The sequence below is a fragment of the Coffea arabica genome, chromosome 2c (genome assembly GCF_036785885.1).
Source record: "Coffea arabica cultivar ET-39 chromosome 2c, Coffea Arabica ET-39 HiFi, whole genome shotgun sequence".
Taxonomy (NCBI): Eukaryota; Viridiplantae; Streptophyta; class Magnoliopsida; order Gentianales; family Rubiaceae; genus Coffea; species Coffea arabica.
This window is the reverse complement of record NC_092312.1, coordinates 25192762-25210520: the sequence shown is the minus strand read 5'-3', so window position 1 is coordinate 25210520 and position 17759 is coordinate 25192762. Positions and strand designations below refer to the sequence as shown.

Genomic DNA, 17759 nt, shown 5'->3' with positions numbered 1-17759 from the left:
ACCGCATGATAAGGAAATGGGAACATTTGGGAAGAAAATGACAATGAAGAAAACAAAAGTTAAAAATGAAACAAGGGTCTAATACATAGGAATGTTCAATTATCACTTCTATCTCTTCATCCCACAGTCAAACAAGATCGTTAATCTTTAAGTCCAGTGGAAAAATCAGGAATTGGACGGCACCTATATGCAAGGTACTACTTAAACTATAGTGGCACATCTGCATCAAATGAATAATAAATCATGAACGTCATTGTATTCGTAAAAGGACACAGGATAGCTCTTAATTAATCTAATACGACTATGCACAAGGTACAAGGACTTCGTTTGATGATTTTGGTTGTATCCCTTTTTATAGTTTTTTATTTTCTATTTTTTGGTTCTCCCCAAAGTTTCTCGCCTTCGTGTGTAACTAAGGGCCTAAAAGCGTGAACATCGAGTCTTGATTCGTGGCCTAGAGGGTCGTGGCCTAGAGGGCCATAAGGACATGTCTGATGTCACGCCATTGAAGAATGATTGCGAAAAATGGACGGGTTAGTCCTGATTGGATCAACACCATCTTTTTTTTTTTCTATAGGAAAAAGTTTGAATAGTTTCGACTCTAATCACTTTTAGGAGTTAGGATATGCTTAGAACCATTGATCGCTTATAAAGATTCTTATAAATTGCCTACCAAAATAATCCTTGCAGCAACAATGGGACTCAAACGCACAATCTTTTATAAAAATAAATGACCCATTTTTATTAGTTGAGCCAACTTATGTTAGCTACAGCGTCATTTTTACTAAGTATAGGGAGAAGAAGGCGTTACTAGTTTCTCACTGGATCGATGACGCCTCAAAGTACACAAATACAACTAATTTAGATCAATAACTCAAGGCCTTTATAGCCGGGAAGAGAATTCGATTGATATTTGTAAGGTTGCAACTTCAGTAAATTAAGTCAATCAAATACATTCAGCTATTCAAAGTTAAATTGATCTCTTTTATAGCTAGTGGCATATCATCAATTGGGTACCATACAATTTTGTCAAGGGGTTGTGGTATAATCGTAGTCAACACTGACTAGTATGGAGGATTGCTATCATTGCCATAAGCTGCACGCCATATCAATTACCACAAATCACTGTCCTTTTCCCAAATCCCCACAGCTATCAGTATATCAAAACATCTTCTAATTCTTGTAGACCAAAGTAGCCATTATTAGAAGAGCAAGAAGAATTTTTTTCGTAGCCTTCTAATTATTTCTTAAAGAAACCAGAACATTTCATTGCCTTCTAGCTTGTTTGATGAGAAACTGAGATATTAGGGCTCCAGTTTTCGAAACAAAACATTTGAGCCATTAAAAACAAAAAAGTACGTAACAAGGTGAAATCTTTTGAACTTGATCATGGGCAATTAGGATTTCTCCCAGGTCCACCATAGAAAATGAAATCTCCCCCACCTTCGTTTCTTCCAAGTGTTATATTATAGCAATTTGGCTGCTTTGCGGAGGTGGTTGGGTTACCAAGGGGCTTTAACTTCAAAGATTCATCCACCAAATATAGATCCCTCATATAACTTGCCCCACCAAACCCTTCTTCAGGAAAATGGCCACTGCCCATTTGTGTAGTAGTTTGTTGCCCATCAGATTCTGAGCTTAAAACAGAACCACCCCATGTGATCACTGAAGCAGTGTTTGCTAGGTCCGCAAACAATTTACTTGGCCAGTAACCAATTGGCGTGCCTTCATAATGTAGCCACCAAACATCTTGAGATGGATCCTAACAAAATTCAACCCATTATTCTGGTTAATCTTATCTAGACTATATAGACTTTAAGTACACAAATGTAGTATTACGCTGCATCTCTTTGACAAACATAGTAAAAATCTAGGTTTGTGTATGTTAAAAAATATTAATTTATGGATCAATCATTAGTGTATACACCGGCAGATTTAGATGCATGACAAATAAGTCTAATTAAATTTAAATTTTAAATTTTGTATATGCGTTACACATCCACACCAACTAGTATATACAATGTTAGTGTAGAAAAAATTAATCTTTTATACCTTAAATATAAGAACATCGACTCCAAATTGGGCACCGTGGAAGGTGGAGAGAGGGGAAATGGCGGCTCCCAGTGCGATTTCATTGCTGGTTTGGACAAAGCCTGAGCAGAGCAAGTTGAAGCATCCAATGGTTTGAGAATTATGGATCTGTAAAAGCAAGTAAGTATATATTTCTATCAATTCTAGCTGATTTATTAGACGAAGTGATCCTCTAGGCAGCGGAAAAATGCTTCGATGCTTACAGTAAAGTAAGCGATGAAAAGCCTTGTGCTGCTATCTCCATATAATAATGGGTGGACCTGTTTTTGTTTTTGTTTTTTCCAATTACACACAAAATAACTGATCAATATCTATCGTTGCTTAAAAAGAATAATCACTATCAATTATAAGTATGGCAATATCATAATTAAAAAAAAAATGGCAATTCTTATGTTTGAAAAAATTATGCTTATGAATTGAAACTTACGTGCCAACCCGCTTGAATGCTGTCAAAATTTGATACATCAGAACCTGCCGTAAACGAGAGTTGAGACGAGCTAAAGTCACTAGATTGTTGAACTTGGGGTTCCCAGACATTTATGTTCGCTGTTGCTCCATGATACTGGTCATCTCCAACAAGTGCAGCAACAAACTGAGGAAGCCAAATTAAGGATGAAGAGAAAAGCATAAAGCATAAATAAGGTACATAAAAAGTGAAGAGAATAGACAAAACAAGCCTTTCTTCTTTGTCCAAGCAAAACAAAACAAAACAAACTTGAGCCATGCGAAAGTGTCTCTCCACCCCATAGTTTTCAAATCAGTTCAACATCAAGATGGGCTCATATGAAGTTGCTGATTGACCAAAAAAAATATATATATATTCAAAAGGGGCTTATATGAAGATGAAGACAAGATTTTTGAGATGATATCATATTTTCGATCCTTATATTATCCTTTTTTTTGGTGGTAATTTGCGAAAGAAAGAATGTGAGTTAAGGAGGAATTTCCATGGTATTATCAATGTTTGCCATACACCACAAATCAAAATTAGTGCATAGGAGAGAGGTGTGGTGATATCGATACACCCCCTTGTGTAATTCATAAATGAAAAGGATTAATTTCACTTTACACCCATAAATTATTCACCCTTAGCACCTTACTCCCTTGGATTTTAAGCATACTATTATGATACTTTGAACATATATTCCTTTTAATGCGATAACTTGGACACAGACGAAATTTAATTAATTGCCCTTTCACAAATAAAATAAATTTTAAAGAAAAACTTCAAATCTTAAAGGGGAAAAAGGAGAGGAAGAGTCTTGAGAATTGAATTAGGATCTATAGTTACTTTCCCACGAATTGAACTAAATCTTGTGGATATAGAGATTTCCGAATTTGAAAAAAGTCATTTAAACTTGTGAAGATGCAAATAAGTTAATATCTCATAAGATAGAAGTAAGTTCCCTTTATATAAAGTTAGTCCATATCGAGATTCGGCGGCAAGAAATCCTTCTAAGCAATTAAATGTACCTTAAAAGCACTCTCGGGAAAAAAAAATGGTCAATACTTTCCTATTTGATGGGTTAAATTACAAGAGCTGAGTGATTTTAAAGAGTTTGACATGTATCAGTCTATTTTGTATATTATAGAGAGATGCTTTACTAATATTTGACAAACCGGAAATTCCTACTTCACTTTCATTGGTGCATTGCAAAATGAAAATTGATGTACTATTCAATTTTGATTGATGCGGGCCCTAAAAGTACTTCTGTATTTTTGTTTAGTTAAGGTGGATAACCAAAGAAAAATGCAGATCGCAAACTGTCCCAGCAAAAAAGATAACTTCTGTATTTTGAGATTTTTTTTTTTTGGGGTGCAAAATTCCTACTATAAATTGTTCAACCTTGTTTTTTATCCCTCAAGAATGTTTCGTTGGTACCTGCAGGGTTGGAGCTTGGCCAATGAGTTCTGTATTAGCTCCCTTATTATGAAGATTAATGCTCGGAATAAAGCTTGCGCCTGAGGCATCCACCTGTTTGGTTCTTCTGATGGGAATGGTTTCCTCGGGGCAGCTTCCACTCGATTGCCATAACTGAGTGATTGATTTCCTACGGTTCAACTGTCTGTTCTCAGCAAGCAGACCTTCTGGTTGATGTTTCGGTCTCATCTGCCAAATCGAAATGCATCAATTTGGAACCTTAATATCTTAAGCAAAATTATTCATTAACACAAATGCCTCTTTCCTTTATATAATTTCCTTTCTCATTTGGTATATAATTATGTGGGATACAAACTGCAATTAAACCTGAATGACATGGTCTTTGAGTAAAGGATGATCAAATGCTGGTTGATGATAGATATGTACACAATCGATCACATCACCATCTTTGCTCTGCCACAAATAAATTATCAAGAAATTGATTGTTCGCATGACCATATTATGCATGAGTAACTCGCAATATATAGGTGTACACAAGAATCTCTAACCTCAATAGACTTGAGAGGAGTCTTGTTTAATTGACTCAATCTTGAGGCATCACAAATTGATGATATTATTAAGAGTATTAGGAAGCAATGAATTGCCTTCGACTCCATCTTTCCAAGGCCAAACTGCTGTTTGAAATCAGTAGTGTCATTTGTAAATGTAGCTAACAAGCTGTACTTATAAGCTCTCCAAGTACTTGTACATTGCTTTTCATCAGTACCGATGGAACAATGTATTAATTCTAGCACTTTACATCTATTCTTCATTGTATGCAAACTTTTGGATCTATTAACTGCGTTTGTCAACTAGAAGCCAAGGAAATTAGCTGACGCCTTGGACTAATCGGAGAGGAGAACAATGTCATTCCTGTAGAATGGTACATTATTTCTTTTTAAAGCCCACAGGAATCAGGAATACTGTCATTCTGTATAACGGTACATTATTCCCTTTCTTCTTTTCTTTTCTTTTTTTTTTTTTCTTTCCCTTCTACTTCTTTTGTTTTAATTGTTTGAAATCTTTTGTGTTTCTAATTATACTTTCCTTACCAAGTGAAAATTACTCCATTTAAAGTGGCAATTTTTTCTCACTTAACGGGTTTTTTCTACTAAAGCTTTTAATGGAGGATGAATTAAATTTCTCTGCCATTTTTTAGTCGATTAAATTTCTACTAAAGCTTTTAAAGTACCTATTAAAGTACTCTAGGGTGTAAAGTGCAACTAGTGTAATAGAGTTGTAAGAGTTTTTGGTATTTAACCCAATAATCTAACCTACTCAATTACCATCCATATACTGTGGTATAATTAATTAAATAAAGTAGATAATACGACAAAAATTTTAAAATCCGATACGAATAACTTGAGAATGCACAAGCAAGAAAATATGAACATTATTTTACCAAAAAATACGTCATTGTGTTAATTAGACAATTATGTGCAACAAAAGATGATGTAGACAACAGGAGTATTGCCAAAAAAAGAGTGAAAAACAAAAATCTCAAAGATCGATGCTGATTATGATCTAAGGTTTTGCTGACTAATGTCTGAATTGAAAAAACTTTTTGACAATGGCAACTTATTTTATCCAAATGTCTCAAAGTTTAACTCCATTTCTAATCTCATTTGAAACATCCAGATGTACCCTGCTATAAAAATGTAGTAAGTAAACAGTAGTAAATCTTCCACTCATGCACAAAAGCCCACATCTTGATAACAAATAATTCCCCGTTGTACGGTAAACAGAAAGAATGAAACTTGAAAAAGATAGGTGAAAGAATGAATCAATGCTGTAATTACCACTTCAACTCTAAAAGGGAACCAAAATGTTCACTTGGGGCAAAAAGTTAAGGATTAACTCCACATTGTATTCCCCAACTCGTACTACTTTTTTTGAATATTTTGCACCCTAAACTCTTAATTTTGGACACTTTATGCTCTAAACTCTCAATTTGTCCTATTTAAGTTTAAGTCCAATTAATAATAAAGTTAGCAAAATTAACAGTATAAAAGATCACACATATCAATGCCAATGTGTCAAAAGTGATTAAAAGGAGTAAACAGATCGCAACTAGAAAAAATAATACGTTGTCATTAATTTGCACCATCTTTTATCTCTTTAATTTTATTATCAACATTAATTATTAAGTGGGGCAAACTTTTAATCAGTTTGTTTTAATTGCCATCCCTTTGTCCTTTTGACCACTTTCAATACGTTGTCATTAATTTTTGTGATCCTCTATTTCATTAATTTTATGAACTTTATTATTAATTGGACTTAAATAGAACAATCTTGAGATTTTAGAGTCTAAACTATATAAAATTGCGAGTTTATGGTACAAAGTGTTTAAAGGTTTATGATATAAAGTGGAAAAATAGTACTACAAGTTCTGGGTTGCAAAGTGGAGCTTAACCAAAATTTAAATAGACGTCTTTTTTAATGCTTATGCTCCACATTAGCAAGCAATTTATTTGAAATTGAAAATGAAACTGATGTGAAAATATGGTGAATAAATCAAAAAACATGATACGAAAACTAAAGTGTCAGTTTCAGTTGCTTGCTCAATTTCAAACAAGTTGCTTTAATTTAATTTAATTTGTTAAGAACGACCCTTAGTAAATGCAAACACACCACGCCTTTATAGCATTTTCCAGTTATTACCCAAAAAAATGCATGTGCTAGTGTTTTGGTAGTGTTTTGGGGATTTTTTTTTTTGTTTTTTTTGTTTTTGGATGTGGGGCTACAAAACGACTTTGAAAAGCCTATATCTATATGGTGACATCCATCAAGGCGCGTGTGTGCATGTACACATTTCAAGATATAAGCATTTGAAAATAGAGTTAATTTTGTATATACTGGTAATATATATACCTTATCACAGTTGGAAGTATAATAAATGAGCAAAATTTGAATATCAAATTTAAATTTAATTAAATTATCATACATCCAATAATGATGGTGCATACATTGTCAGTGTATAGAATATCAGCTCTTAAAAACAATAGTGCCTTTAGAAGAGAAGGAAACCCAAAGTTGGCCAAACACAAAGTGGGATCATAAAACCATAATAGGGCAAAATGATTTTGGATTTTTTAAGTAATTTTACTTTTAGGAAAACTTGTATTGATTTTGATTCCAAATTTAAAAAATACTAAATTGATTATTTACAGAACCAAATTTGGAATTGATTGATGAATTCAGTTGGAACAAAAATTAAGAACACTCAATTCTTTCAGTTTCTATTACAACATTGCAAAATATGTATTTAGGCTTATTCTTCAGTTTTCAAATTTTAAGGCCATTATGCCTAATAAACATCTTTTAATTCAACAAACCACATATCCAAACTGTAAATATAGTAACAAGTCATTCTTTCAAACTATTATGATTTTCTTTGCTTAAATTATATCTTATAATGATTTTCAATATAAAATGGTGTTTGGTGGACACTTTTTAAGATAGATTTCAAGTGTTTTATTTTTGGCGAAGTAAATTTAACTGGAAAAGAGAGAGAGGGATGGGTTGAATGGTTTGGGAGAAGAGAGTGTGAGTGAAAATTTTCGGATTCGACATCTCCCACTTACATTAAAAAAAAATGAAAAAGTATCAAAATACAAAGGTGTCAATAAATGTAAGCTTGTATCTTCAAATGACAACTTGAGTGCAAATTACGTTTTACTAAATAGTGCCAAAAAGTGGCTTTTTAGAAAAAAATCCATAAACTAATTAGAAACAAGTAGATTATTGAGGGTATCTAATTTTCACCAGAGACAAGTCATTAAGTGTAGTTTCTTCTTGTTAATGTTGCTACAGTACAATATATGTCTCCTTCGACTCTTCTCATTTCTGCACAAGAAAGACTTTTTTTCTCCTTGAAATAACAATTTTGTCACTTTCAAATTTTCTAAGGTTTTATAACAAACACAAAATATATAATAATTCGTAGATGCAAAACACACACGTGCACATACAAGTATAAAACTCTCTTAATCGTTACCAAAACTTTATTCGTCAGTACTTTTCATCACATGAGATTTAAAGATACGCATGAGTGTTTAAAAATTGGAGGCTAAATAAACCTGAAATTTATAGATAAAGAGATAGAATAGATATAGATTTTTTTAAAAATATATATATATATATATATATGTGTGTGTGTGTGTGTGTGTGTGTGTGTTTGCATCCATGCTTATATATAGGATCTGTCCAACCAATACTCATTAAGTAATCCTTAACACGTGTAGTTCAAGTGCTAACTTTTTAAAAAAAAGTAAAGTTAATTAAGGAAATTGTATAAATGCAATGGAAGATAATAATTATCAGTGAATATATTCACATGATAAATTAGGTGTGTTGATTAGTCTTATTAAGCATCCAATTTTTTTTTTAAAAAAAAAGCCTTAGGAAAACATTCTTTTACAATAGCCAGCAACTTTCAAAGTCACAACTTTCTTATTTTCCCAGTTCAAGTACAAAGAGAAGCTTTACAATTCACACAAGAGAACACAAAAAGCTTCTTATTCTTTTCATCAAGAAACTAGACCATCTCATCCTCGTCTGGCTTATTGCGGAGAAACAGAAACTTAAACACTAGGACCCAATTTCTCGAAACAAAAGATTTGGGCCATAAAGAAAATGCATAACACAGTGAAATCCTTTGAACTTGATCATGGACAATTAGGATTTCTCCCAGGTCCTCCATAGAAAATGTAATCTCCCCAGTAAGAGCTCTTTCCAAGTGTTATATTGTAGCAATATGGTTGCTGAGCGATGGCGACTGGGTTACTGAGGGGACTTAAATTGTCTGATTCAACCACTACTTGAAGATTCTTCATATAACTTGCCCCTTCAAACCCTTCTTCAGGAGGATGGCCACTGCCCATTTGTGTAGTAGTGTGTTGCCCATCTGACTCTGAGTCAAAAACTATTCCACCCCATAAAATCGTTGAAGCACTGTTTGCTAGGTTTGGAAGCAAGGAAGTTGGCCAGTAACCAAGTGTTTCTTTGCCAACTTGTAGCCACCAAACATCTTGAGATGCATCCTAGCAAATTACAACAAATTTCAACCCAAAATTTTGGTTAAGCTAATAGAAAGTTATAAACTGTTTAGACTTCATGTGCACAAGTGAATCTAGATTGTACTTACATGTAAGTATCTTTGGTCATCTATGGAGTACATATATGTTTCTATAGACTGAAAAATTATTTGAATGATCTTAAACATTGGTAGATGCAGTAAGTTTAAAAGTTGCAAACACATGTAAAACTCTCTCAATCAATATTTTTGTCATTCGATATTTTAAATAATCATGAGAGTGTCTGAAAATCAAGCAGCAAAAATACCTAAAATATGAGGGTAAAAATATAAGGTTGGTCTACAACTCTGAAAGTCATAGCTTGTGCAACATTCCTATTTTGCTAGTAGATAATTTGGTTCAGGGCGATCAATTTGAGTCGTACTACCTTCAAAACAAATACATCGATGTCAAATTGCTCGCCATGGTAGATGGATAGAGGGGAGAGGGCGCCTCCGAGTGCAATTTTATTGGTGATTTGGATAAACCCTGAACATAGCAAGTCGTAGCATCCCTTGAACCGGTTCTGCAGAAAATAAAGATACACTATCATTTTGAAGCTGCTTTATTTGGAAAATCTGATTCTTTGGAAGCTGCTTTGTTTGGGAAATCTGATTCTGTGGGAAATGCTTGGGTACTTACCCACCAGAAGGTGAAAAGCCTTGTTCTATTATCATTATATAACGATGGGTTGACCTGTTACCTCCAAACAAAACAACAAAAGGAACAAAAAAAAAAAAGCTGATAATAAGGGTGTGATTCAAAAGAATTGTCATTAATTTATTGTTTATGAATAAAAACTTAAGCTATGATTGAATGATAAAAACTCACTTGCCAACCCACTTCAATGCTGCTCAGGTTTGATAAAGAAGAACCCCTTGAAATCGAGAGCAGAGACGTGGTCAATTCATTAGATTGTTGAACTAGAGGTCCCCAAATATTTATGGTTGCCTTTGCTCCATAATATTCTCCTTCGACAAGTGCAGCTGCAAGCTAAAGAAACCCAAAAGGACAAGTAACAAGACATCAATAAGGTGATTGCAAAGACAGCAGAATAACAAATTGTTACGCTAAGAAAAAAAACGTGGTCTCTTTAATTGCCATAATCTAGCTATCGGGTGAAGTTGATAGAACTAAACTTATTTTTTCTCTTCAATGTCAGAGAGCTTCATATCTACCTAGCTATTTTCATGACGTTTGACAAATTGGAGATTCTTAACTATGGTAATATAGTACCGTTTCATTATTGCTTTTCACCATGAAAAGTGAAGAAATTTTGAATTTAGAATGGTTTAGGGTAAAAAATACGCCTGATGTTTTAAGCATCTATAGCAATAATCAATCAAAATGCAGATCAAAATTGTCACAAACAAAAAAACACGTAAAACATACGATTATTACACAGTTCCTTCATAGAAAATTAGTAGTATATTTCTGAACGATATTAGCTAATGGATTCAATGACTAGATATTTTAAACAATGAAACTGATATATATATATATATATATATATATATTTGTTAGCCAGTACCTGCAGTTTCGGCCTGCCTTCTTGTCTAATTTGTTCTGTATGACGTGCTACAGTACTGTGAAGATTTCTGTGGATCGAACTTGCGGTCAATGCATCCACTTGTTTTGTCCTTCTGATGGGAATGGTTTCCTCTGGGCAGCTTCCGCTCAATTGCCATAACTGAGCAATTGGTAAATTCTTGCTGTTGGACAATTTGTTTGCAGGCAGCCCTTCTAGGCTAAATTTCGGCCTCGTCTGCCAAAATCATTGAAGCAAATTCATCCGAATGCTTAGGCAGGAATTCATTCAAAGGGGATAAATTGAGGATGTGAAATCTTGTCGATATTTCCTCATATGTAATTTTTTACAACAATAAGTTATAGAGACACAACATGTTAAAAAGACAGTTTTGTTTCCTATGTCTCTGGCCTTTATTTACTTCTCTGTTATGGTGAAAAATCAAGTGCCACACACAAGCTGCAAACCTGAATAACATGATTTCTAAGCAAGGGATTATCAAATGCTGGTTGACGAGAGATATGCACGCAATCGATCACATCACCATCTTCGCTCTGCCAACAAAAAAGACCATGCATTAATCATCAAGAAATTTGCGACTCTCACAAAAGTACAAGACATGATTTGGCCGCACAATTAAAGGGTTTTTGCACAAAAATGTACCTTAATGGATTTGACAGGAGTCTTGCTCAATCTTGAGGCATCCGAAAATGATACTATCAAGAGTATCATGAAACAATAGAATCCCTTCAAGTCCATCTTTCCGATTCTAAACAACAAATAACTGCTCCTAATTTAGAGCTGTGCATGCATTAATGTAGTTAACTAGATGTATTTATAGGGCTTGCCCATAATGAATCTGCTATAGAATACTGTATTAATTAAATCTAGCATTAACTTCACAGCCATATGTCGTGATTGTATGCACCCTTTTGGATCTATCGATTGTGTGTATAAACTACAATCCAAGAAACTAATCCCAAGCCTTGGATTAATCGGAGAAACAAAGTATATATGTTGTCGAAATGTCTGGTGAAGGACAAGGATGTGAGAGTAACGAAGTTTTTACCGAAAGATTTTTGTTTTTCCCTCTTTCTGATAACATCGTATTCAAACGAAGTTGTTTGTACTAAAGCTCACAGCCTGTTTTTATCCAATATTTTTACACAAAACAAGACATAAATAAATAAATAAAACACTTCATTTTTTCTATTTAATTGTTTCTATTTTTGAACCAAAAAAATCTTTTTTCGTAATTTATGTTTGTAAGTAAAATGATCAGCTTGTCTTGATTGAAAACTTAAACGCCAACCAGTGTGTTTCAATCTGAATGGAAGGAACCTCCCAAAATCCAAAACTGGGACGCGCTAAATTCATTGTATTGCTCAACTTGGAGTCGCATAAGTTCAAGAATATGCCACATAATGCTTCTCTTACCAAATCTGCTGGAGACTCAAGTACTCCAAAAGGAGTAGCAAAGAAAAGAGACAAATAGATAAACCAAAACCCAAGAGAAAGATGTACAAGTAAGATAAGAACAGAAAATTGTTTCTTCCAAAATGGCCTTGAAACCTTAATTTTTGTCTCAAAATCAGACCCCATAAGTTCAATTTTGGTATTTCACCCTCTTATTTTTCCACTCTCCAAATGTATTAAGAGAGCTCACATGTCTGTCTCACGATGCACCTGTATACCTAGTCTATAGCAGAAAAAAATTTTGAACATAGATCTCACAGCTTTGTCTCAGGTGATCTATTACAGGAAGATTAATTTTTAATCCACTTCAAAAAGCCAATTTCGAGTTAGATGACTAAATGCGTCAGTTACATATGACAGGACAAAGATTCAATACATCTTCTTGTTTCCTCTTCTGATTGGAATGGTTCCTTGGGGCACCTCCTATGCGCAATTGCCACAACCGGGAAATTGGTTGCACGTTATGCCTATAGTGGATCTTTATTTTGGAAAGCTTGTTCATAATGGATAGTAGCCCTTTTAGTGTTCAGCAAAATCCACAAACTTCACCTACTGTTCAGCAAAAAGAATAGGAGAAAACCATTGGAACATGGGATTTGGATCTTATTAGTTGAACACATGAATGGGTGCTCCTTTCTTTAAAAAAAAAAGAAAAAATTTGTCTTTGTGCAACATTAGCATTAATTCTACTGTTGAGGCTCTATATCCTGAATGCATCCTTGCTACATTTTACAGGATCCCAAGTTCCCAACTCCTTTATCTTTCCTTTTTCTTTTTCCTTTTTTATTTTAGAAAACATGACTTATACAACGGCATGCCTAAATAGCATGGTCCTTGGGTAAAGAATGATCAAATATTGGTTGTTGATAGATAGACACAATCATTATCTATTGGCATATTAAATCAAGGTTCAAAAATAGAAATTTTAATATTATTATTTAACAGTGTTTTAGTCAAATTAAGGTTTTAGTAATTTTATTTGAGTCTAGTTATGGCAGTTTTATTATGTAGGAATTAATTATTTTTTTAAAAAATTTATTATGGTTGTAAGACTTGTTAACCAAGTTATTCCCCTTATTATTGTTATCAATTGAGAGTAGTCTTATTACTGTTATCAACTGAGAAGAGTGAAATTTGACAGTCATGTTATTATGGTGTGTCATCAATATATTTTATTAATATTATTCCTCTTCTCCCGCACATGCTTGTACGAATATAAATTGCTAAGTATGTATGTAAATTGTCTCTCCATATATATTGAGTTTTATGAAATTTATCTCCTATTGTTTTTTAGTGAAATTTTTTGAGTTCTACAACAACATCACTGTTTTTTGCTCTGCCATAGTTAGGAGGTGAGCCAAGTAAAGATGACAGTGGCATTTGCATGCCCTCTCTTACTTTGGTAAAAATTAACAAATAGGGGTGAAAGTGTTACAAGCTTTTAAGTTTTTCTTATAATTCCATCTCCTGAAATTTTGAAAATTCTCTTCTCCATTGGCATTGCTTTCATATACTTTGAAAATTTTCGTCGTCTTTAACATTGCTTCCCTAAGCAATCAATTTCTTCCCTATGTTCAACTCTTTTGCATCATTAAAACACAGAACCTCATACTACTTGAATAAGAAATAATTCTAGGAGGTGAAAACCAAAAACTCAAAGAAATAGTGCAAATTTTTCTTTATGCAAAAATGATGTTATGTAAGAGAAATTAAGGATATCCGGAGGCACATCTAATATAACTAAATAAATGGGATTTTTTGGGCAGACACTAGATTAGTTTTTTAGGAACAATATTACCATCGAATATAACTGAAAACAATTATATGTCATATCATCATTAGTGAATCCTTGACAACTTTATTTGCCTGTTCAGATATATCGGAATGTTATTTTCTATCAATTTCAAAACGTATGTGATTATCACAGTAGAGAACGATTATAAAGTCCTATTATATCTCAAACGATTTTCTAACTCCAGCCAACAAAAACAAGATATATACAACAGTAATTTTATTTCAAACTCGAGACAACCAACAAGAGTTTCGTGTTTCTTTCAAGAAAGAAACATTTGTGCCTCTGTGTGTGGTTTTATGTGGAAAATCTCAAACAACATGACTTAAGAAGTTTTCGAAATCACATAATGCAACAATGGCAATATCATGAAAGCTCAAAACCTATGAATCTGTTCATGGACACTTGGGATTTCTCCCTGGTCCTCCATAGAAAATGAAATCTCCCCATGCATCATTGTTTCCGAGTGTTATATCATAGCAATTTGGTTGTTGAGCTATGGTTCTTGGGTAGTATAGGGGCCTCAGGTCTGATGAGGCCTCAGGTCTGATGAGTCATACACTACTTGTAGATTTTTCATGTAACTTGCACTCCCAAAACCTTCTTGGGGAAAATGACCGCTGCCCATTTGGGTTGTAGTTGTTTTCCCATCTGATCGAGAGTCCAAAACTTGGCCACCCCATTCAATAGTAGAAGCACTATCTGCTAGGTTGGTAAATAAAGAACGGGGCCAATACCCAATTCTAATGATCAAATGCTACACAATCTATGACATCTCCATCTTGGCTCTGCGACACAAATACAATGGTCAAATAGTTTATTATTGAGACAACATAACCACAACTTTGGGTTACAGAGGGCAAAAGGGCTTACACTGAGATATTGTGATAGGTCACCTTAATAGACTTGACAGGTGTCTTGCTCAATTGGCTAAATCTCGAGGCTTCGCATGAAGCAATAAACATCAGTAACAACATGCCAATGCACAAAATCTTGAATTCCATCTTCACAATGCTAAGATGCATATCCCGAATTCTTTCAACAATTGATGGCTGCAATTCATGTCCTCACTACCGGTATTTATAAGGGTCTCCAAGTACTTTACTAGGGAGTTCTTTGATTTGCTAATTATCGTAGAACATTAATTGAACCTCTAGGACTATTTCACAGCTCTTGTATATTGTAACCAACATTTTGAAAATATTAATTGAGTTTATTGAGTAAAAGCCAAGAAAATCCTCCGACTTCTTTGAGCTTATCGTAGAGTTTATCATTTCAGAGGAGAAATGATATGAAATTACTGGAGTAGATTAGGGAGAGGAAAGAAGAACAGTTTGTATTTGGAATATACTTGTTTGGTTCCCCTTTATCAAATATCGCATTGGAGCAAGCTAGTTTATCTCCATTCAGGCCACTAGTTTGGAAGCACCTTTCTGGAGCACTAGATACTGCTATCAATATGTTGACAAAAGGTACTAAGAATGATGCCAAAAGCCTAGAACTACATTTCCCACAAAAACCAGAAAGGGTATTAAAGAAGTATTTTAGCACACTAAAACTTGTTAATTTGTCGGTGTAAAGTAGGATAAACATTTCCATAACAAGTTAATATGCAGGTTGTTGAAATCTTCTAAGCTATTTTCTGATCACATTCATGATTTGGGGTGCTCCTTCTTGGACTCTTATCTCTAGGCTACATGATGTCGTTAATTTCTTGACAAAGATTACTTTGGATGGTGCTAAAGGCCTAAAGCTAACATGCATTTCCCACAATTGTTAATTTGTTTAAGTAAATTAGGATAAGAATTTCCATAAGAAAGTGATATCGGGCTTGTTAGAATCTTGTATTCCATTTATTGACCAAATTCTTTAAATTTAGAGCCAGAAAATTGGATGTCTCAATGAGATTTTAAGGCCTACACTAATAAAGAAAGTACCTCAAAGAAAAAAAAAAGGTAGATCAAAATTATAGCAGCATCTTTATGCAAGGAATTAGGCAATGGATTAACACACCTCAAACATAAAGAAAATGAAGATCAAATTAATTGTAGTCTCCAGGTTATGGAACTATGAGTCTATGACAATACTGGTTAATTTATTTCTAAATTTCAGGTTCACTAGAAATGCCTTGTCATGTTAACAGAGACCTATGAACTCCGAACTAACATGGGTTGTGGCCTTGTGGGTTCTTGACAAATATTGCTTTGGTTTGGTCCAACGCAAGACCCAAGCCGTCAAAAATTTGAGCAGACCTAGCTTGGCGTCACAAGAGTAGACCAACTTTGGTTAGTTCCGTCAAATCAGAATAGGCCAACCTATGCTAGGCTTCCTCCGACCAATCCAATCGGTTAGATTCCTCTTCCCCTAAATTAGATTAGAGTAAATTATTCAAATGTTTTCATTGCGATAAAAAAAAAAAAGAATAGGCCAACCTTTGGGGTTGACAAGAATGCAAAATGATTTTTAATCTCAGTTTGGATTCAATTTAGATGATCAAATTTCAGTTGTTTTGACATAGGAAAACATTATTATTTCCCTATATTTTGAGAAACCAATCAAATAGATGTTTACAAGTTATTATTTTTTGATTCTTCTTTTCTGAAATTATAGATGACAAAATGGTGACATTGCGCAAAAGTCGAAACAATTTAATCATGGGCATACATGAATATAATGTACCCAAAATAAATCTTGAAAAACAATGAAAATGATGTCAAAAGATAATCTACAAAAACGAATCAAATAAACGAGTCCAAGATTCTCCATTTTTTTGTGTCGCACGAATTGGTTTTTCAAGAGAAATCTTTGCATCTACAATTTATTGAAGTAATCCAAATTAGAATTTCTCAGTTTGAAGCAAAACTCAATAAAATAGAGCTTGGTTAATAAAGATAAACAGGAAACTGATGCTCTTCTGAATTGCCATTTTCTGAAGTTTTTGTAGAAAAACATACTATAGAGATTTGATATGTATGAAATAAAAATGTGATTAGGAAATGTGTTTCTAACAAATTTTTTAGAGAAAAATTGCGTACCAAACAAGATCTAACAAATGGAGACCTTGATAAAGAAGAAGGATGAAGCAAATGAGGAAAAAGAATTAGTAGCATATCAATGTAAACTTACAATGAACCCACCACATAAGCCATAAAAAAATTCAAGAGATTCGGATTATATAAATAATCTGGCCTTAGTTGGCAAAACAGATCAACATGGTGGTCATAATGGAGACCCGGCTGCAGATTGCAGAGTTCTTCTCAAATTCTTTTTGGTCTGAAATCAATCCCCCCTGGATTTGGAACCTTAGAAAATCATCATTAGTCTTAGTTGAGCAACTCTTAGAGGCAAAAACAATGAATTAAATAACAAAAAGATAAAAGAAAATTAATGAAGAAAGCTTGGCTGGAAAGCAAGGGAGGCTTTGAGATGACCCACACATTATAGCTTTTTCCCATGTGAATGGACTAATCCCTTAGATGTTTCAACTCAAGAACTCTACCATCTCCACCGCCCTAAATCCAAGGAAGTTGATTTCAATTCAGCACAACAACATAGGCCCGGATGGCCATACCAAAAAGGTTTGGTGGATGATGTGGGCTGGGAATTTGGAGAATCAGTAGATAGAAAATGAGGAAACCCTTAAAGAGATCAGAGCTTTCCAGGTGTCCTACATATGAAAGGTGAAATCTGTTCAGACTTTGCAACTAGGATCCCCATATGATCCTTTCCTTTCCCTTTTTTCTCCCCCACCATTGACCATGGGACGTAGGAAAAGTCCCTTGATGCCGACAGCCTAGCAAAGATGGACCAAATTCTTGTACTAAACGTGTCACAAGTTTTGCCAAATTCTTGCAGCCATACAAGAATCTAGATTCA

At 34.0% G+C, this 17759-nt stretch overlaps 2 protein-coding genes across 2 annotated transcripts; both read right to left on the bottom strand.

The window, feature by feature from the left end:
• Positions 1–961: 961 nt before the first annotated feature.
• LOC113728828 (protein neprosin-like) lies at positions 962–4678 on the bottom strand. The gene is made up of 7 exons (XM_027253190.2): positions 4522–4678; positions 4340–4426; positions 3974–4201; positions 2519–2683; positions 2295–2351; positions 2053–2199; positions 962–1762 (listed from the first exon to the last, which is right to left on the bottom strand). Exons 1-7 carry the CDS (start codon positions 4627–4629, stop codon positions 1388–1390), a joined length of 1167 nt encoding a protein of 388 aa, XP_027108991.2. The 5' UTR covers positions 4630–4678; the 3' UTR covers positions 962–1387.
• A 3767-nt stretch (positions 4679–8445) lies between these two features.
• Positions 8446–11439, bottom strand: LOC113728827 (protein neprosin-like). Its single transcript, XM_072077257.1, has 7 exons — positions 11279–11439; positions 11083–11169; positions 10619–10852; positions 9919–10080; positions 9730–9783; positions 9476–9613; positions 8446–9054 (listed from the first exon to the last, which is right to left on the bottom strand). Exons 1-7 carry the CDS (start codon positions 11372–11374, stop codon positions 8680–8682), a joined length of 1146 nt encoding a protein of 381 aa, XP_071933358.1. The 5' UTR covers positions 11375–11439; the 3' UTR covers positions 8446–8679.
• Positions 11440–17759: the final 6320 nt, after the last annotated feature.